The sequence below is a fragment of the Mytilus edulis genome, chromosome 7, assembly GCF_963676685.1.
Source record: "Mytilus edulis chromosome 7, xbMytEdul2.2, whole genome shotgun sequence".
NCBI classification, from domain to species: Eukaryota; Metazoa; Mollusca; class Bivalvia; order Mytilida; family Mytilidae; genus Mytilus; species Mytilus edulis.
In genome coordinates this window covers 50,821,457-50,845,265 of record NC_092350.1, presented here as the reverse complement: position 1 = coordinate 50,845,265, position 23,809 = coordinate 50,821,457, and the positions used below count along the sequence as shown (strand labels likewise).

Sequence of the window (23,809 nt, the reverse complement as noted above, 5' to 3'; positions counted from 1 at the left end):
AACTTTTTAATTGTTTAGTGAAAGAACGTCATCTATATAGCGGAAAGTAGAGTTAAAGGATATTGCTAACTTCTTATCTTTCTTCCTAAAAAGTTTCTGCATGAAGTCAGCCTCATAAGATAGGTAATGTAGCTGATGTTTGTTTCTATAAACTACTATCAACAACTGTAAGATACGTTTTATTTGGAGTTCAGGCAAGTAATAAAACCAAAACTGTTATGCCCTCTGTTTCCTCTGGCAATGCATGGATGCCATATATGTATTGTACGGAGAGTTGTCTCATTAGCACTCATACCATATTTTCTAATAACCTTCGCTGTTGTTTGTCTTTCGTTTGGTTGGATGATAAATTATATAGTTCTATTTTATCACCGTTCCCCATTCCACGATAACTAAGTTATCTCTTTATTCAGTACGATATTCCTTTATATGTAATGGTCCTCTCAAAGGAAGAGCACCTTTTACATGTTACATGTATATACCACAGTTTGACTTGTTAATCAAATGTATTTATGGATGATGGAAAGTGTATTTTCAGTAATCGTTTTCGATATAATTATTCAAAGGGTAGATCTTTTAAGGATTTAGTGTCGTCACATAATTTGATATAATATAAGAAGTCCATGATATATACTGCAACTTTCCAACAGTATGTAATTAATTGTTGAATCCTGTATTGCATGTTGACAATAGAACGTCTTACATTCAGTGCAAAATATGAATTAATCTATATAGAGCCTCATGTAAGATCTTTTCATTGATAAATTGAAACATGCATTTAGATATTAGCAAATATTATGCAACACAGTTTGTTTTTAAGATGTTAATATCATACATGTATGAAACGAGTTTCTTGAAATCATAATATCGTCGAAAATGTTAACGAGAAATAATCAAAATGCAAAGTCCCTAACCAAATCGCAAAATCAAAAACTAAAATACATCAAACGAATATACAACAATTGTTATATTCCTGACTTGATACAGGCATTTTTTTTAATGTAAACAATGGTAAATTGAAACCATATATCAAATATAACAACCTCATTCATTGCTTTCTATTTTTTGAATTTTATTTAATATGTAGGTTTAATCTACCCATAAAGAAATTATTTTGTCGAAAAACAAATTCAAGGGTAAAAAAGTGGCTTGCCTCATCATTGACAGGGATTTAAAAATTTGAAGGGGATTATTCGTAATTTTTGTATTACTGTAAAGTATATTTGTTAAGTATATCAATTGAGTCTAAAGCATAAATTATGAATAACATATTCATGGAAAGGTTGTTATCGGCCCTGTATGATACTCTGATTAACCTGAGTGTGCTTGTTGTTATTAACTATAATCAAAATTGCTTTAAACAAACAAACATGACAGTAACGATTATTCTGTATTGATCACAGTTTTCATCTGAAGTTACATAAATATTTCCTTTGTCCCAACTTTGTTGTATTTATGTCAACGGACGATTAAAGTAAAGAAATTACAATAAAATCAGCAAAACAGTATAATTTAAATTTCTATGATTGTGTTAATTGTAATCAAACTGAATAAAGATGGATATTTTGATGTTGATAAACAGTCGTAATAAAGTGTAGCCTTTTAAAATGATTGTTTACTCAATTGATTGAAGTCATAGGTCACATACAGGATTGAAAGCAAAAGATTATAGACGCCTTCAAAACACTATTTCATTACTTTGGCAAACCTGTTTTCCATGACATAAAATGTAAATCTTGTATAGGAAGACCATAATTGAATTGGGTTTTCATTTCAGATTGGACTCCATTTATGCAAACATGATCTTATATCATCCTAGTTTGAAGTCTAATATAAAGACCATACATTCTGAATAATAATTAACAGAACCTCACATTAATACACCTAAAATAAGTGTATATGCTATACACCCAATGAATTCCAGTGCAACAAAACAGGCGATATAATATAGGCCTTCGCTTACAGGATTTACGCAAGAAAAAAAATAACAAAGTACAATGAAGAAGGACGAATAAACAAAAGCAACAGAAAAACACAAATGGAAGAAAAACAGACAACAGCAAAAAAAAAGAACAAGAAAAATGAGGTCAGGCGCATTAAGAACACAGTAAAAATATAAAGCAAAAACCCAGGAATAAAACGAACCATAAAAATGGAACCGTTAAAGTTGCCCATTATATAAACAAGGTATTAAGTGATAACATTTTAGAGATTTACATCAACTTTTTGACTAAAACTGCACATCATACAAAATAATCGTGATGCTGATTAAAATTACCATGAAAAGAGTTGCATTTGATTAATTGCTTATTTTATCGGACCTACTACAAAAATTGTATCATCAATACTAATGGTTTACTTTTTAAATTGTTATTTGTATGGAGAGTTGTCTCATTGGCACTCACACCACATCTTCCTATATCTAATATACGTTGTATTGAAACAGGAAGAAAAGCCTTAAACTTTTTTTATGAGAGTCCAATCAACATTATGTGCAAGATGTAGTATAGAACGTAACATCTAACATACTTACTAATAACTAAATGCGTGTCTGTTTAAAATAAAGATGACTTGATATAATTGAAATTTAAACAACTCTCTACTAGAGTTTGAATGACGAAGACGTTCAAGGTCAGATTTGTTTGGTATTTTAAATTTCCATTGATGAATTTGTAAAAACAAATAACAAATACGATCAATAATCCTTGCAAGAAAATTGATCTAAACATTTTTATGGGTCTTTGCACTAAATCCATTGGATGTTGGATGAGTACTGAGTAATAATTAAAGTAAGATATGCATGATTTTGTTTATTAGTTGTTCCTGGCTTTTAATTAGCGTTCAGTCAATGTGAGTACTCATAGAACTGTTCTTAAGTGTCTTTCAGTTGTTTGAACGTACAAGTATTTTTTTGTACATGGCCAACTAACTAACATATTATATAACTAACCCTGTCACTTTCTGTATGTGTCTGTCCCAAGTCAGAAGATTGAGTTCTTTTTGTGTTTTGCTGTTGATCATATGCGTTGTGTGTTAGTTGTTTTGTATAGTTCTTGTACTGTCCTGTTGCACCTCTGTCCCAGAATAAAGGAAAGTGTTGGGCGCTCACTATCATATTCAACCTCGCCACATTCTGTATGAGCCTGTCGCAAGTCAGGAACCTGTTATTCAGTTGTTGTAATGTGCATCTGTATTATATATTAGTTTTTCGTTCATTTGTTTGCACATACTTTAGGCCGTTGGATTTCTCGTTTAATTTGTTTTACATTATCCATTTCGGGGTCCGTTATTGCTGACCGTTCCGTATGACATTTGCTAATTATTGAAGACTGTAAGGTGACCTGAAGTTGTTAATTTCTGTTTCATTCGTCTCTTGTAAAGAACTGTCTCCTTGGCAGTCATATCGCATCTATATTTTTATATTGACAGTTTTAATACGTGCAATTTGGTTATATAAATGTAGCTCCACAATTAATTTGTTGAACAGAAACCTGAGCTGACTTACACTTGTTTGTTGGGTTTGTACGTGTGTTTCTCAGTCTTATGTGTTCTTTGTAGACTGTTGTTTGTCTTTACCATTTTTCTCTTTTTTTTGTCAGTTCTTTTTCGTTGCCTCCGCTGTGAGTTCCACCTTAATAACTTCTGACTACTTTTTGAATGTTTAAATGGTATAGAATATAGGTATGTCTCATAACAATTTTATAGAGATGTAAGTTAATTCAGGGAAATAGCTTTTTTTAAATCATTTTACAAATAGGGTTACACCTTTAGTATTTTAAGGTCAAACAGATTTGTTTTTTCTAAAGTAAGATAATTTATTAGGATAGTTTGCAACAATAGGAATGTTATTATTTATTTTTTAAATCTATTCTTCAATATGGATTTGAATATTTATATGAATTGTATATTTTTTAATCACGTATTAATGTAATGGAATAATATCAAATTATCAAAAAACATGAACAAATTGGATAAAGTTGATAACGCATCAATTTCCTAGTCTAAACGTCTAGTGTAAATATATAAAATGTACAGATAAAGATTCCAACCAATATTGACTTATAGAAATTAGTGCTAGATGTATTTAATCGATCTGACGGAATTATTAAACATTGAAACCTGATAATTGTAAGTCACGTGCCGTCAAACATCCATTTGAATATTTGTTCGGTACATCAAAATGCAATGTTGTAAAACTAATTCTGTATGATGGTTTCAAGCTTCAACTAAAGGATGACGTCTATATGGAAAACGTATATTTTGTTCTGTTTATCAATTTTCTGTAAAGCCACATCTAGTAAGTATTTATTTGTTTCTTACGTTAATGATTAATCAATATAAAACAGACGTGCATACATTCTGATATTACGGTTATAGAAGTATGCACATTACTAGTTTGTGAAGATTTGCATGTACTTACCTTCCCCGTGATGCTGTGATTATCCCGATTTCCGGTGGAGTTCGTGTTGCTCATTTTTATTTTATCTGTTGTGTTTTATAAGCTAATAATTGTCTTTTTTATCGTTGTTTCGCTTTTAACACTGATCTATATTTTTTTTAGGTTTAGAAACAATGAACCATGAGCTCATGCTGCGAAATGTCCTGTTTAATCAGTCCAGATATTGTTCCCAGGTTATTCCACGTAGGAACGTTACTGAAAATGTAGAAATTGTCATGAAGTGGAATTTTATAAGACTAGAAGGATTGGTATGTTTTAACATTTAAACGTACATTTTCTTTGTCACGTTGGTCTCTTGTGGAGAGTTGTCTCATTGGCAATCATACCACATCTTCTCTTTTATATTTGATATTTTAGGGTTTAGTTTCGTAATGTAGGCGTGCTTACTCACTTTGTAAAAAAAACATAAGCTTCTTTTACAGCCCTGCAATACTCAATTGACTGACTATAGGTTAGGTTTTCACAGGGTTTGTACTTACATAAATAACACAACTGGTCTGCTTACCTATAAAGGTACTTGAGATCACACCCGTTTTATTGTGAAGTTCGTGTTGCACAGTCTGTTGTTTTCTATGTTTTGTTTTGTGTACTATTGTGTCCGTTTGTCACTTTGTTTTTCAGCCATGGTGTTGTCAGGTTATTTTTGACTTTTTGGTTTGAATGTTCCTTTGGTATCTTTTACCTCTCTTTTTATGTAAACTTTACTACGTTTCTGTCGAATATTGTAAATATACCTAACAGAAATTTGGAAATTAGTTTATGTGGAGAAGATATTATTTAATTTTATAATATAGCTTTCTTAGTTTGTGTATACATCATACATTTATTCTATTTCAGTTCGAAAAGGAAGCACGACTTTCCCAATCTATTGGAATGGATTTGGTACGACATTTATTAAATCAATCATTACAACGTATACAGTGTATATCTGATAATAAAAGAAGTACATGCATCTTCATGTAGACAGTTAACACATTAATAATTATATGCATTAAAAGGAAATTGGAAACGTTTTGAATAGTCACCGAAAAAATAAGCCAGTGAAAACAAGTTAATAATTAGAAAATCTACAAATACCAAAGAAAAAAAATTTATATCAAAGACAGGCATAAAACCCAATTTAAGACCAATAATGAAAATATCACAAACGTTAAGACCATTTTCGGATCTAATTCATCAGAATCTGGTTATAACAGGTGCTATGAAATAATAAGCAGTTACCTCTTAAATACTGGCCCTTATCATATTTCTAATGTGACATGCAATTATTTACAGTGTGTTCTTTGTATTATTAGATGTTTCACAAATATGTAAACAGATATCCATTTCTCGTGAAATGTATGAATGTGTAGATATAGTGTTAGTATTTGCAAATATATATATGACAATCGAACGACAATTGTTCCCGTTTTTTTTTTTTTTAGGAAAGTCTGAAATAACAATCTATTAATGAAAATAAAATCATTATCATGTTTAAAACAAGACTAATAATTACTGAACGGGTTTATTGAATATGTTTTAAAAATAAATCATGATTTTTTGTTTTATTTCTTTTTTTTTTACAGAAATGGAAAGATGACTATTTAGTTTGGGACCCCTCTTTATACGGAGGAAAATCATACTTGACAGCATCAGGGAAGGAAGTTTGGACACCTGATTTCACAATATTTAATCGGTTTGACAATTAATTTTATCATTTACATCATTATACTTGTGTTTATTTATTTATTGCCAGTTAGTTCTATTTTAAATATCTATGATTTATTTATTTATTTATAAAAGGTAAACTAACACAATATTTACCAACACGTTTTGTTCTTTCTTTTTATTATATTGAACATTTTAAATCCTCTTTTAGATAAACGCTTACTGAATACGATTAATCATTTTTCAATAATTTATTCTTGTATCCAAATTAGAATCATTTTCAAAACAGTGTGGCTGTGGCCATTGATTGACGACCTAAATTATCCCATTGACTGGGACAGATTATGTGAACGTTTGTCTGTAACGACCACTGCTCACTATGTACCTGTTAAAGGCACTTAAACTGTGGGGTCACCAAAGGTTCTCAACACCTAAATGAAGTTATTCGAAAAATTAATCAGGAATAACACGATGTTATGATTTATATCAATAATATATATCAAAACATAAAGATTATTCCTGATTAATTTTTCGAATTATTTTATTATTGAAGGCGTTAAGAACCTTAGTTTACCCCATAGTTTAAATGCTACAATAAGAAAATAGTGAGCAGTGGTCGTTACAGACACACGTTCACCTAATCTGTCCCAGTCAATGGGATAATTAAGGTCGTCAATCAATGGCCACAGCCACACTGTTTTGATTATGATTCTATACACAGAAAATTGTTTACTCTTATATAATAAGTTGCAATGCATATTGTTTAGGTAAACTTGATAAATACATCTTTGAAAATGCTTAATGTTTAGGTAAACCTATATACATCTATTCTAAATTCTAACCATTTTTTTCAGACTTGAATCAAGCTTTTTATCAGATGGACTTCAAGCTGAAAAAGTTCTTGTCAAATACGATGGAACAATTAACGCTCAACCTTATGGGGAACTGAACACTATATGCAACGCTGATACAGCATCATTTCCTGCCGATTGTACGAAATGTAACATAATTATCGGAGCGTCTGTTGTCAGCCAACAACATATATTCGTTTGGGACGAAAATGAATCGTTTACTGGATTTGAAGATAATAAAGATAGCCATGCGTTTTGGGAAATCTGGCGTTTTGAGAAATTGCCTATCGTTGCGTCTTTTGCTGAAATTCATATCTATTTGCTGAGGTTACCTGCACATTACATTAACAACATTGTTATCCCTGCATCTGCACTATCCATACTTGCTGTTTTAGCGTTCTTTATTCCGATAGAAGAAGGTGAACGTCTTGGTTTTGGAATGACAATTTTTTTTATCGTTTATGGTCTTGATGCTGCAAGTAAGCAGTATTTTACCAGAAAACTCCAAAAGCGTTTCCGCTGTAGGTAGGTTTATTTGTTAAACAATTTCAAAGTCTACTAAAATTTGATCTGCTGTAAGTATACATCATATCCAAAATATCGTAAAAATAAAAAAAAAATGTTTTATAGCAACAAAAATATATGATATCTGTCTTCAATATAAGTCAATAAGATGTACATTGAATTGGGGAAGTTAACCCGAAATAGTTTTCTCGTTTGAATTGTATCACATTGTCATGTCGGGGCCTGTTAAAGCTGACTATGCGGTATGGGCTTTGCTCATTGTTGAAGGCCGTACCGTGACCTAGAGCTGTTAATTGCTGTGTCATTTTGGTCTCTTGTTGAGAGTTATCTCAATGGCAATCTTGCCACATCTTCTTTTTTACATGAAAAGAAGAAAAGCAATACAGGTCAACCAAACGTTTAGTAACATCTCGTTAACAATAAGTTATCCCTACTTAAAATCACGCCGGTTTTTGTGAATACCTCAAATAAAGATGAATAACAGATCTGAAGTATTGCTTAATGCCAAATTAAATGTAAACAGAATTGAAATACTATCCATCAACAGTTAAAATACCTATCTATCAACAAAATAATTTTTTGTATCTAACTTAATATAAATGTTTAACTACTTTGAATAGCATTTCAGTAACTAGCTTGCGTCAAAAACAATCTAGATATTAGTAGTTTATTTATTAATTAGCAGGAACAATACAATTTAGTGGTCAACAATTGTATGCGAAACGGATTAAACATTTATCCTTTTTAACTGATAGAAACACATATACAATTAAATAATTCTTTAACTACACAAATTTGAACACACTTTTTTTTTTTTTGCACATCAACATCGTCATACAAATACAAAACAGAAGATCATTACGCACCTAATATTTTTAATCTGTTTCAGGTAAATACTTTTTACAGTTGACGTGCAGCAGCTTTGTAGCTGTTTTCAATTCTGTTGTTTTAAGTTATTTTGGCAGTAGATCAGAAATTCCCAAATACACATGTCCACCGACTTCTATTCAACCCACTTCAGATGACAGTTTTTGCAAAAGAGATCAAGTCATTGCTTTGAACAACCAACAAGTAGATACAGGCGATACCAAACCGGAAACATTACAGCAACACGATAACGCAAGAAATAAATGGAAGATTATTGCATATAAAAGGCTGAGGAAATATTTTAGACCTCTACTAATATTTGATTGGGTTACTTTACTCTCCTGTTTTATAACTACAGTCTGTGCACATGTTGAGCTGTTGAGTGTCATGAATAATAGTACATGCTCTAATGTCGAATAGAAAAAGCAGAAAACGAGTTTCAGTAGTGCACTATTCAATGTTCAAGATAAACTTCTTCAGTCTCCATGTGTGCATAAACTTGAAGACCTACTATATAACATGAGCTGTTTATCATGCATTTTTTGGGTAGTTTATTTCCATTCTTTTAGAAAGAAATCAGTTGACGACGCATTTGTTCTCAAATTAGTGATCATGGATTTGGGTTTATTTTTCATATTTGATTTACAACCTTCTATCAATTAAACATGTAGATCAGCCTTTTTTTACTATGTAGAAACATTTTTTGTTGGTTGATTCGAGTTCTGAAATGATTTAACTTGGTCGTTCTCTTATTTCAATTTAAAATGTATACATTCTTTTCTTTAATAACTGAACACGCATGGCACAAGCGTAACACATATCCAGTAAAAACTTAAAAGAGTAGGTCCAGTAAGGACCGATTTTAGCCTCAAATTTCAGGTTCATCTGACGAAAGACTTTGACCACTTTTTAAACACTCAAGTGTCTATTTTATTTGAATTAACTAGTTTATGTGGAAGATTTCAACATATTTAGTCATTAAAAACCATCCGATTCAAGCTCAAATATGAAATATCTACCAAATATGCCGAAAAATGTCATTTTTCAGTTGGTTTTTGGTAAAAATGAAAGTGGCCGCATCCGTGTTCATGCTCAACCTTAATATATGTTATGTATTATCATCAAATACAACTTACGTTTTAATATTAAGGATGAACACGAATGCGGCCACTTTCGTTTTACACGAAAACCGTCTAAAATTTAATTAAAATGCTAGAATTATGAAGATTTCAGTAATTTAGCATGACTTAATGGTGCTAGTACCGGATAAATTTGCATTGTATTGTCAAAAACAGCCCATATTTGTGTAGCAGAAGCATTCTACTGTCTAATGAATAACTAAAAGTTTACATTTTAACAATTTTGTAAAACTGCTATATTTGGGGCCAAAAAGGGGTCTTACTGAACCTACTCCTTTAAGGTTCCTGCGATATTATTGATTTGCGATTCGTTAAAACGAGAGTGGTAAATTGTCACTTGTTCAATCTTTCACGAAGAGAGGTAAAACCACGATAAAAACACCTGCAGGAAGCTGTACGTCTAAAAATATTGATAATTCTAGATGAACATATCGATGTCACAACGAAAATGGTTTACAAAAATAGAAAAAAAAGTAATGAGATGTGGTTGTATTGCCAATAGAACATCCGTAAAAAACAACAAAAAAATACGTAAACATTAGTAACTATTATATGCACTTCAACAATGAGCAAAACTTATGCTTGTTTCCCCAACTATAACAATCCCGAAATTACAAATAGAAAACAGAAAAACAGAAAGATAACAACTTTATTTCGTACAAAACAAGGAACGAAAAACGAACACGATACATGTGAATAGCACAACGACAACGACATCAAATTGATAAAAGGTACATTGACAAGGGACAAATTCGTATAGTGGACAGTTGTTGCACGGCGCACACCACATTCAGTTGAAAAGGGTTTGACTTATCACATCGCTATAAAGCAATAACAACTAACAAATGTATTACATAGATATATGCTAGGATACTTTAATTATAAATACCGGGAATTTCTACACACTGGAATGAGAATTGAAAAATATTTTAAATTTCGAAAATGACTTAAATAAGTGCAGGAATTAGAATACTACTTTTTCTTTAAAAATACTTTTAAAATATAAATCAAATCAAACGTATATGTATTGATCATCTGTCTTTTTTTTATCTTGTTATAAAAAAGAAGATGAGGTATGATTGCCAATGAGACAACTATCGACAAAGTTATATTGTTTGATCCTTATCATCTCTGTTCCTAATTGAAATTAAAGCGTTCAATATCAATAACACACTATACATAATTTCGACAAAGACAAAACAAAAACACAATTTATATATTTCAATTTGGACGACAGTTTTGGTGAAGAAGATGCAAAAACATATCGTTGCGACACAGACCTTTATTTTAATGTATTGACCAAACAATTCGTGATTGAGATTTTAAAACCTCACCAAAATACCAGGTTGATAATATGTTACGCCAGACGCATATGATTTTTCAGTGGCGCTGGAATCAGCCATTGTGAAAGCATCTAGTGTCAGTTTATTTCATTATTGATGACTCTGTAAATTGCTTGTATCAGTCTATGGAAGAAGCGAATCGATATAAACTTTTCTTATATCAACGAGCGATATTGTCTTATATCAACGAGTTGCATTGTTGGAAATTTCAGACGAATATTAGCATTTGTACGAAGAAAGGCAGATTTCTCGGTATAAAGTAATGACTCTTTTCTTAAAACAGAGTGACATTTAACACGATATAAGTTTGCTGTATAATTTCCATGAATTATTTTATGTAATAACAAGCAAGGTGTATTTAAACGAGAAAATTGAATTGTTGAATAAATGAAACATAAATGCACGATTTATCATTTGTAGATGTACACATTCAATAAATATCATGTAGCAAATTCAGTGGAATGCAATTGAGATGAATTCAATTGTTTGCTAAGCCAAAATCGCCTATGAGTCAAAGATACTGCTATATTGTATTAAATCAATGCGATGTTTGTCTTATATCATAGCGATGTTTATTTTAATATAAAAAAAATTATGAATGCTATACTTTTCTAATATAACTGCTATAGTTTTCTAATATAAAATGAATACGATGACACGTCACAATGCATGTCAAGAGAACCGCACACATAATTCACAAACTGAGTTCATGACCGGCTCCGTGTCCGATCAATGCATTTGAATGGGGACATACGGTTGAAACCCCCCCCCCCTTTGGAAAACGGATGGATCTGCCCTTGAGGGCACACTGCTATAGCGTATCCACATGGGTAATATCGAAATAGACAAAAAAAATATCATTACTTAAAACAAAAACAAAACATTCATTCAAACAATCCAATCCAATACAGCTCCAAATTACAATGAATATTCAAATGGTAAAATAAATATTCCAAACAAATTAAAATGTACAAATGCTGATGTCCCGAACTTTGAAGATACCAACTGAGTAGCCTCAGACTATAAATTGAACAACTTCAGATAAAACGAAAATCAAAAATCTTGTCACACAGAAAATGTATTTGTTATTAACATAGACAAAAAATATTGAGAAGGAAAACAGTTCTTTTTGGATATCAAAGACTTTTCCCGTTGGTAAATCGATATCTCTATTAACATAATCAGCTCGCCGCGTGGAGGCTGTTTTACATCGCGATGACCGTGAGGGCATTCCGATGTATTGTTGCCACATAGGTTTGACTTTCGTTTTTGACTGGTAACCGATCGTATAAATACGCGAACATTTCTTAGTGCAAAATAACAATACGTATCGCTTGTCATAAATTCATTTCTTCAATGAATACTAATTAAATGTTTAGAAAACAAATAAATAAGATGTAAATTTCTGTTGACGTTAGAAATGTGTATATATCTTTTCTATATTTATACATTAAGATCGTTCAGTGCTGTTTTTTTGGTATTTTGATTGACGTAATCGTGCTTGTACCATCATAACTGTCGTTACCGTTAAAACTTTAGAAGTGTGCTAATTCATATTGCACTTTACAAAAGATTAAGCACCCAAATGACGTTTTTGGAGGACTGGAAAGCAGTTATTTATAAATAAATAAATAAATAAATAAATAATCTTTATTTCAAGAGGATGATCCCATTAGTTAAAACTAATCTTCCTGAGAGTCCTCAAAAATAATAATAACATATTTATAAGTACATAGAGTATTATAAAGTTATAATATACACAATATACAATTTTATTTAAATATAAGGGGAAATTTTAAAGATTTATAGATATAAGAAGATGGTGCATGAGTTCGAATGAGACAACTTTCCATCAAAGTAATAATTTGTTTCAAGTAAACCGTTATAGATCAAAATAGGGCCTTAAACACGGAGCCTTGACTCACAACGAACACCACGCTATATAAGAACCAAAAAAATACTAGTGTTGAACCATTGAAACAGGAAAACTAACGGTCTAATGTGTATAAAAAAAGGAGATTCAAAAGTACAGGTAAGATTTTGTCGGATCAATCTGAGCGAGGACAGCATGATTAATCTTTGTCACACGTTAGTTTCATTGTTATCAATAAAGAAAGTCTTCCATGCGTGCATTCGTTGCGAGCATATCAGATATACATTATTACGGTGCGTTCATTATAAAATTTGCTAAATGTTTATATGTGAGCAATAATTTTGATACTTAGCCATTTGATTACGACATTGTTTATTAAACCCCATCGGTACTTGCATTTTCAAGAGAGCCGTGGTGTAGTGGTAAGTGCATTAGACTACTAACGCAAAGGCTCCTGGTACGATTCCCGTTCGGGATGAAAATTTCAGGAACTCAATTTTCGGCTCTCCCTTGACACCATTTGCGAGTATGGTCTTGAGGACACAATGATAGTCCGTCGAAAGGGGACGATAAATGGCTGACCCGTGTTAAGAGAGATCCATATCTCTTGCACGTTAAAGACACCCTTGTAGATTTCGAAAAAAAAGTAGGCTAATGCCGCCTACAAGGCAGCACTCGCACCCGCAAAGTAGAAAGTGATTAATATAAGTTGCAAAACTTGTTTCCCGATCCACTATAAATAAATATGTTTAAACTAACTGGCATTTTCAAATTTTGAAAATGGCGGATTGAACCTGGTTTTATAGCGCTAACTCTCTCACGTGTATGACAGTCTCATCAAATTCTGTCATATTTACAACGATGCGTGAACAAAACAGACATAACAGGTAAAATTGTCAAAATATGAGTACAGCAGTCAAATATTAATACTAACAATCACTAATATTGATATAACAAAAACAACGCTATGATATTTTAAAAGTATCGCATTGATATTAGAACTAATAGCATTTGTATATTTATGTATGTAAGAAAAACACAGCACTTCAAATTTTACACGGACATAAACGTTTACTTCTAACTACATTTTCATCATGGAATGTCTGCATATTTACAATTGATATAAGACAATATCGCTATGTGATATAAGAAAAGTTTTTATCGATTCGCTTCTTCCATGGACTGTGTATGCAAGAAAAACAAACTAGCGATGAAGTCTATATAGTGTGAACATGAACGAAAGAACACATTTACTCGCATTAACGATGACAAACAATGTCAGTACCTTGTGTCTATACTTAAAGACCATCGTGTATTATTTGTAAAGATGATCCAGAATGTATTTTTCAACAAGATCTTGGTATATTCCTATTAACTTTTTTTTAAAAGGACAAGATGTTATTTGAGGTAACCCTGGTTCAATAACTTTCTGCTTAAACACTGGTGACGTTTTACAAAGTCTGATCAACAACTGCAAGCTTATGAATACCTAATGAGTTGGGAAATGTATTTCCCATTTGCAGATGAAGTTTGTTATTTTGTTTTTAGTGTAAAACTTTAGAATATTATCGTTTGCGACAAATGTATCCGGCTTCTGTAAACGATAGCAACACATGTGATAGGTTATTACTGCAACTGGAGAACATTGTTTTAACTTGTATTTATATAATTCCTCATTAAAAATAACGCATTCTCATAATAATTGAACATTTGTAGTTGTAAACTAGCTATCACGCGTCGTGAATATCATCACCCTTAAGCGAAAGGACCATCGCACTTTTGTGTGCCCATCGTATTTCATCGTCCCCATTTTACCTCAGTGACTTAATTTATTAAAGGAAAATTTGAAAAATAACTTTATCATGTTTATAGATCGAGTCTTTTTCCAGATATGAAGGTATTTTCGTACTGTTAGAGAACATGAATGAACTTAATTTGAAATGTTTTAACTGAATTCAATGTCGACAATGTATGGCAAAAGCGTTACCCATTTTCAGTAAAACTTAAGTTTAAGGTTCCTGCAATATTGATTTATAAGTGCTCACTTTGATTTGCGTTTCGTCAAAAGGTGAGCGGTACATTGCCATTTGTTCAACCTATCTCAAAGAGAGGTAAAACCGCGATAAAAACACATACAGGAAGCTGTACGTCTAAAAATATTGATAATTCTAGATGAACATTTCGGTTTCATAACGAAAATTGTTTACAAAAATAGAAAAATAATGAGATGTGGTTTTATTGCCAAAAGAACATATATCCAAAAAACAAACAAAAGAATACGTAGACATTATCAACTAGTACTCAACGCATTGTCTTCAACAGTGAGCAAAACTCATACTTCTTATCAAACTATAACAATGTTAGAGAACATGAATGTACTTAATTTGAAATGTTTTAACTGAATTCAATGTCGACAATTTTAAGTCTGTATATTATATTACTTTTACTTCATCGATGAAAGTGTTCCACTAATGTGTATTTTAAGAGTTATGTCAATACAACTAATGGAAATACAAATTTACTGTTAATTTAACGTATATGGATGCAAATGTAGTATGTATTGAAAAGTTGATTTAACTGAATTATAAAGCATTGCAAACATAACTGTAAAATTCACATGGTAATCCACGTGACTGATTTGTGGACAAAGTAATTACAATAGATATTAACAAAACGGAAAAGGTATAACAACACTGTTTTTACATGTATTCACGATCGAAGAGGACATGACTTCTAGTGTTACTGTATTAACTGTTGCGTATTTATCGTTTATTTATCAATGTATATCTTGTAAGTATTACGTATTTATTGTAGTTGCGCTTCATTTTTTTTATATCTTGACCAAATGTTAGTTTGCAAAATGTTTTAGAGTTACATAAACATGCATTGAATTTCAAACACATTTTAAAAAGCAAAACGCTTCGAGTGAATCAAATAAGTAAAGTGTACTTGTAAATTTTTCAATGATTTTATTTCGTATCATATTTTGTATGTTGTTTCACTATATTTTTTGGCGAAACCGTTATGCATTTGTTTGTTCACCCATCACGTTGTAATTGTTTATTTAATTGGTTTCATACACTTGTTTCTTTTAAATGAGAATCAAAAGAAGTATGCCTTAATTCGGCTGTTTACTTCATATAAAACGGCTTCTTGTGGTGATGTTATAGAATTTGAGGAGTAAGAAAGGCGTATATTTTATTCTTTTTTTTTCAATTTGATACCAATTTATAACGTATAATAGATTCAAAATGTTTCATTCGTTATATCGATCAAACTACACTGAATCATGGAGCTAATGATAAATTATATGTGAGATAAAAGAGTCACTGTGGTGTCTATGCAAACTATTTGTATTTAAACATTGAAACAATCGTGCGAGCTTCTGTGTTTTAGTGTGTTTCTTTTATATTTGTGAACTCTTTCTATCATCACAGCTTTTCCTTCTTATTTGTGTTTTGCGGTTTTCAAATTTTTATGTAGAGGAGTCATGACTGTTGTCACTATAAACGGTAAAGCAGTTGCCAATCTGAGTACAGGAAAACAATTGTGATTGAAGCTGTCGTATTCATGTTCTAATTCGCCTCTTTGACTCAAGTACTCATATTTTATTAAAAGCATACTAAGGCATATAACTCTAAATTATTAAAAGTCTAAAATAAGCAATTTCCGACGAATTGACTCGATGATGCATATAACTATTTCGTAAATAATTTAGTCTAGACGTCATCTAATTCACCACCGAGATGACATCAAAAGACTACCGAAAGTCATATAACCCAATATACAGATTAAAAAGATAAGCATAGACCGCGAGCACGTGTAATTTGATTTTTTTTTATTTGATATTAAAGGTGAAAAAATATGAGTGTTGTGTACTGCGATTGTAACTGATTAAGAGAATCGTACAATACGTAAGGTATTACAGTGCTTTGCCATGGTGTTGACAGTTTGTTTTTAATATATGAGTTTGAAATTCTCTTAAAAGTCAATGCAGTTGTATTGGATATTACCCTTGTGCTTTGATAAAAATTTGATAATTCAAAAAGATGTATTTATTTTAATATATCAATTGTATCTAAAAACAAATGTTGTGTTTATTGTCTATCGTAAAACATTCTTGAATAAACACTACCAGTTATTCGAAATAACTACATTTGTTCTGTTTAAAATTTATGGAACGGCAGTTTACCAATATTGAACTATCATAAATCATGTCAGAAGATATCAATCAAGGGAGAAAACAAATACTAATTAAGGTAATCACACGACGGCCTTAAAAAACGAAACAGACAACGTCAATACCATGCATTGTGAAATCAAAACCTGACACGGGAATAGGAAGCAGCACGTAAATCTGAACAAAAAACAATGTGAGTTTTCCTTATAGTTTTATCGTTCTGTTGTAGGTTTACAGAACGTTAATCCGGAAATCGTATTACGTAGTGCCCTATTTAACGAATCCACGTATAATGCACAGGTTATCCCACGTCGAAATGTTACAGATACTGTTCAGATAAGCTTGAAGTGGAATTTTGTAAGACTAAAAGATCTGGTATGATATATACTTAAATTTAGTACATTAATTACAAGAAAACCAGTTAGCTGTTTTACTAATTACAAGCAAGGAGCAGCAAGTATCGTTTGTTATCAAGCTTGAAATCGCTGTCAAATACAATGTTTATATCCCATTGAATTATACATATCGAATACCTTACCACTCATTGTATATTGGTGACAAATGTCATTAAGGAACACGTATGTTGAATAAGATCGAATGTGTTAAGCATCTCAGCAAACCTTTTGTAACTTACTTGTTGCATTGCTACTTTTGTACTATTATACAAAATACCATCTAATATCAACGGTGTTTGTTCTCTTATATTTTTAGTCAGATAAAGAAGCGAGACTTACACAGACTATAACAGTTGAATTGGTGAGTCGTTTTGTAATACCAATCAATCTAATCAATTGAATACCAGTACGTTAACATTGCTATTATTACCCTAGCAGATCTGGTTTAAACGAAATAACATTTAAAGGACAATAAAAATAACCAGATTGTGAAACCTAGTCTCATTAAAAATTGGAGATTTTAACGAAAACAATAATACCTTTCATCAACAACAACAATATGCGCTACTTGAAAATGTTATGAAATAAAGAAATTCGTATTGTAATACATTCTATTCAATTCAATTTTTATTTTTAGAAATGGAAAGACGAATTCTTAGTTTGGGATCCCTCTTTATATGATGGAATATCCTATTTTACTGCAACAGGAAGAGAGGTGTGGACACCAGAATTCTTAATATATAACAGGTTAGATTTGTTTGTTATCAGATACATTTGCAAATGTGTACTATTTCATTCTTTTACTTGTTTGTTCGTGCATTTGTATTAATGTTGTTAATTAAGACAATCGTAATAAGTTATTAATATTTTGTTATCTTTCATTTGGACAGCATCAAATGCTTTTGAATTAAACAGTACGTATACAAAGTCTTACTCCCATTTCAGGCTAGAATCAAGTTTTTTGTCTGATGGACTGCAAGCAGAACAAGTACTTGTTCAGAACGATGGAACAATTCTTGCACTGCCATTTGGAGAGCTTAGTACTATATGTATTGCCAATACCGAATTATTTCCAGCGGATTGCCAAAAATGTTCTATAGCTCTTGGGTCGACCGGAGTCAGTCAACAGCAAATGTTTGTCTGGGACGACAATGTAGCAACCATCGGATATGATAAAAACAAAGATGACCATGCATTTTGGAAGATCACGAATGTGGAGAACACATCATTTCCGTCATTTCTCAAATTAGAAATATATTTGAAACGATTGCCTGCACATTATATCTACAACATAGTGTTTCCGGCCTCTGCCTTATCTATACTAGCAGTTCTATCCTTCTTTATCCCAATAGACGAAGGCGAACGTCTTAGTTTTGGAATAACGATATTCCTTTCTTTTATGGTATTGATGCTTCAAGTTAGTAGTGTTTTACCAGAAAACTCTAAAAGTATAACCGCTGTTGGTATGTACATTTGAATGTCAATTTTAAATTGCTAGCTTTCTAAGATTATTATTTTAAGATGACAATCGAAGTCATATTGAAATTTTATATAGAAATAAAAAGAGAGATAATATGCAAACATTAGCATCAATATCTTAAAAACAAACGATTGTGATGAGAAATAAATAAAAAGAAAAAATGCAATTCAATTGTACTGTTTATTTTTAAAAGAAGGCAACTATTTCTTTCACATCTATCCCATTAAACTTGAAAAATATACCACAATATCTGCTGTATATATATATATATTGTATGAGCCTAGATGGTCGTGTGGTCTGGCGGGACGACGGAACGGCTACACTGCAGTCGTATTTGGTGTCACGATATCTTAGTAGTATGGGTTCGTATCCCAGCGAGGGAAGAAAAAAAAATTTGCGAAAACAAATTTACAGATCTAACCTTGTTGGGTTGATGTTTAGACGAGTTATATATATAGTAATTGGCAATGCTCATCGCTAAAAAGCTAAAAAAAAAAATACGACAATATTGATGATATAAATGTTCCCTTTCGAACATTCCATTTATTAATATATATCTAAAAAGCAAACGATATAGATTTACAGCTCCTAATCTATTCGATAAAGCACACATTTTTAATTGTTTGGTTTTATAACTATTTTGATCTGAGCGTCACTGGTGAGACAAAACAAGCGTCTGATGTATTAAATTATAATCCTTGTACCTTTGATAACTATTTCATAATTATTATCATAATTTCCTGAATACATGATGTCAGCGTACAAGAAAAGATTTGAACCAAGATTTCCTTACTGCCAAGTTAAGCTTATTACACCGATGTTAAAGACATCAACAGATGAAATACGACACATCTTCATCACAGATGAATACAAATATATCATTCCGCGTTTGAATGGATTGCCTTTTCAAAGTTTCTTTTTTCTATTTCCACTTTTTATATTTACAAGACGATTGCCACAGAAATACAGACGACGCCTTTCCTTCTGATATTTTTTTACACTACCTGTGCTATAATTCGTTCTCCTTAATCTTTAGTTTAGGTATGTGGTTTAGCTACCAGTATGATTTCTTTCCTTCAGATGAATGTATTTTTATTAGTTTTAGTTTACTGTGTTTACCTGTAAAGGAATAAAAGTGTTTTAAGTATTTTGTGGTAAAATTCTCATATCACTTAATATGAAAACAATGCATTTGAACGACATTCAGTATTAGATCGCCAAGCAAACTCACACAGGCAACATTTTGCGGCATAATGCAATTTTGATATTGTCCGAAATTTATCGCTATCAATTACTTATTCTACGAAAAATTACTATATATGTCTTATGTTTTATTGGACGATAGAATTGAGTTACTGTTATTTTTCTATTTTGTTTCAGGGAAATACTTTTTACAGATAACGTGTAGCAGTCTCATAGTAATATTTAGCTCTGTTGTTCTGAGCTATTTTGAGAGAAAATCAGACATTGATAAATGCACATGTCGACTGAATTCTGTTCATCCCAAATTACATGGCGGTGTATGCAAAAATGAACACAAAATTGCGTTCGAAGAACAACAAAACTGTACTAACCATATCAAGACCGATTTTAAAGAGCAGTCTGACAAGACTATGGACCGTTTTAAGATGTGGGGGTACAGAAAGCTGATGCGATATTTTAGGCCAATTAAGGTTTTTAATTGGGTAACTTTACTTTCTTGTTTGATAGTTACTATTTACGGGCATATTGAACTTTATATGATTATGAATGATGAAACGTGTAGGATATCGGATTTATATTAATCGTAATGCTATACTATTTTACTATAAAGACGGATATATTAATAGGATATTACTGATTTAATATTATCGATTTGTTAAGTATCACTTTTAGTTTGTGACATCTTTAATACTATAGTGAATTTATACAAAATAAAATGCGATTTAATTAATATCGGGGGAATCACTTGTTTTTTCGTTTTTTTGGTGTTGCATTAATATTATATTCTCCCTCTCATTCAATAGATATAACTGGATTCACTTACAGGCAGTAAGGTAAATCTTTCTTAAATAAAGACAATAGCATTAGTTTTCAATAAGTGTAAAAATGAGATTTTTCATTGAACATGTGTTGAATAAAACTTGTTTCTAAGTTACGTCCTTTATTTGTGGGATAGCAATCTGTGGGGTCTTGGTGAGCCAATTAATTTGTGAAACAAAATAAGAAATTGCATAATTACTTCCTACCATTATCAAGTCTCAAAACAATCTGTATCTGTATGTATACGTTGAAGATACCAATTCTGGCTTTTACTCAACGGGAGAGAGAGACACCTATTGGCGGTGTTGGAGAGCAGCCTTGAAGCTCTCAACTGTATCTGCGCATACAATACGATCCTCTAGTTGGTTCCAATGTAGTACACTCTTGACGAAGAAAGAGTTCTTATATGGATCGGTGTTGCTTGGAATAGTATCTAGTGCCTTAGAATTGTTCTTCACTGAATTTGTCACGATATTTGCACATACAAAATTGTCAAATGTGTTGGGTTTGATTTTCCTCTTAGGTTTACTTTTTACAAGAAAATCGTCGGGATTAATAGCTGGGACCAACCCCTCAACCACTTTGTACAGAAATACTAGCCGTTGACTTGTTCTTCTTGTTTGTAGGTTGTCTAGTTCTAACTCGGCTAGCATTTTGGTGACCGACCCCTCTTCTCTAGACCTATAGTCGCCTGTGATGAATCTAGCTGCTCTGCGTTGTATTCTTTCCAATTGATTTATATCATGTTGTGTATATGGGTCCCATATTATGGCACCATATTCCATAGTTGATCGTACTAATGATATATATGCGGTCTTTTTGCAATCTTTTGGGCAGAAGCGTAGATTTCTTCTTAGAAAGCCGAGTGTCGAATTGGCTTTCTTGGCAACATTTGAGATGTGCGTGGTCCATTTTAGGTCTTCTGATATTTGTAAGCCTAGATATGGGTTGTGTTGGACTTGTTGTAGTACATGTCCGTCTAGGCTGTACATCTTCTGGCTTTTATTCTTAATGCTAAGTATATAGCACTTCTTTGCATTGAAGCGCATGCCCCAGTTTGTGGCCCATACTTCTAGGTTTTGGAGGTCTCGTTGTAGGAGTGTGTGGTCATGTTGACTATTTATGTTCCTGTACAGGAGGCAGTCATCTGCGAAAAGTCTGACAGATGATTGTACTGAATCTGGAAGGTCGTTTATGTGGCAGAGGAAGACAAGGGGTCCTAGAACTGTACCTTGTGGTACACCGGAGTCAACTGAAGCTTCTTCGGATTCCTCCCCATCTACGACAGCTTTCATTTTCCTTTGGGTTAGGAACATCTCCAACCATTTGTTTAGTGGTCCTCTTATACCGTATTCGTTCATTTTGTACAGTAGTTTGTTGTGTGGCACAGTGTCAAACGCTTTGGAGAAGTCCAGTATAGCTACATCAATTTGTTTTCCTGCGTCGAAGGCTTTCATGAAGTCGTGTAGTGTGACTAGCAGTTGGGTTTCACAGGAATAGCCTGACCTGAAGCCATGGTTTAGTGATGTAAGTACTCTGTGCTTCTCTAGATGTTTAAGTATATGTCTACAGATTATATGTTCCAGTAGCTTGCATGGTACAGATGTTAAGGATACTGGTCTGTAGTTTTCTGGTGCATGTTTGTCTCCCTTTTTGAAGACACTTGATATGTTTGCATTTAGCCAGTCTCTTGGTAATGTACCAGTGTTGATGGATTTTTGGAATATCATTGTAAGTCCAGGTGCTAGTTGTTTTGAGCATTCTTTCAATATACGGTTTGGTATGCCGTCTGGTCCTGATGCCTTTGATGTATTCAGTTTTTTCAGCAGCTTTTCGACTCCATCTGTATTTATGTATAAAGGAGGTATTGTGCTTTTTATGTGCTTTGATGTTGTTGGCAGAGTTTTGTCTTTATTTCTTGTAAATACTGAGCTGAATTGTTTTATCAGTAATTCTGCTTTCCCTTTGCTGTCATTGATTAGGTGGCCGTTGCATTTAAGGGGTGCTATTCCTATGTTGTCCTGTTTCCTTGATTTTACATATTTCCAAAATGGTTTTGAGTTGTTGTTTTCTAGCCCTTCTAGGATTGTGGTATTAATGTAGTTATACTCAGCTTTTCTGATTTGCCGCTTACATTCTTTTTGGAAGTGCCTGTAGTTGGTCCAGTTGTTGGTTTTCTTTACCTGTTGGTATAGCCTTGTTTTCTTTTTAAACATTTTCCTGATTTTATGATTGATCCAGGGTAGACTGGTTTTAGATCGGATGAGTTTTGATGGTATATGGTTGTCAAGGTTAGAATAAAGGTCTGTCTTGAACTTGTCCCATAATTCCTGTACTGTGGCACCTGAATGATACATTTCAATGATGTTGGTTGAAAGGATAGTCAGGTCTTTGTGTAGATCTTCCCATTTTGCTTTGGAGTATATGTAGCATTTGCGTGGCTTCTTACTCTGATAATGTGGTTTTGTGTCGCAGTCTGTTACAATCATATCGTGGTCAGATATTCCTGGAGCATTAGAGGATGTTTTGATGAGTGACAATGGAAACCGTCATGCTTATTCTCTTCCCTTTTAAAAAATACAAATTGAACAGTCATATAACAACACTTACGTGAAGGGGATTACAGGAGAGAATGTGTACATGATCAAAACATAAACTCTGAGATAACGGTTCAAGGGATAACAAAAACACAATTTATAAACAACATTATCTTCTAATGTGTTGATTAGATATTACATTGTATATCGTTTTACCCTTTAATATTTATGAATAAAAAAAGTAGGTATAAATGTATCAAGTTACAACGTCAATAACAGACCGACCGTTGCACTATTTTAAAAGCGGATTTATCAAGAAGGTCATTAGACCGTGTTTGATGGAAAAAGCTTTTCTACTATGCATTGATATCAAATACAGAGATGTGGTACTTTTTCAAATTAGACAGCTTCTAGTATACACCTTGTCTTGAAGTCATAAAACTTTGCTCAGTGCTCGGAGCACAAAAATCATGCTAAAAACATGAAATCCA

General features: G+C 32.2%; 1 protein-coding gene across 1 annotated transcript; it reads left to right on the top strand.

The window, feature by feature from the left end:
* The first annotated feature begins 4,572 nt into the window (after positions 1 to 4,572).
* LOC139483191 (acetylcholine receptor subunit beta-like) lies at positions 4,573 to 17,265 on the top strand. The gene is made up of 5 exons (XM_071267225.1): positions 4,573 to 4,707; positions 5,297 to 5,341; positions 6,025 to 6,134; positions 6,961 to 7,097; positions 17,114 to 17,265. The coding sequence occupies exons 1-5, from the start codon at positions 4,573 to 4,575 to the stop codon at positions 17,263 to 17,265; spliced, it is 579 nt and encodes a 192-aa protein (XP_071123326.1).
* The last annotated feature ends 6,544 nt before the right edge of the window (positions 17,266 to 23,809 follow it).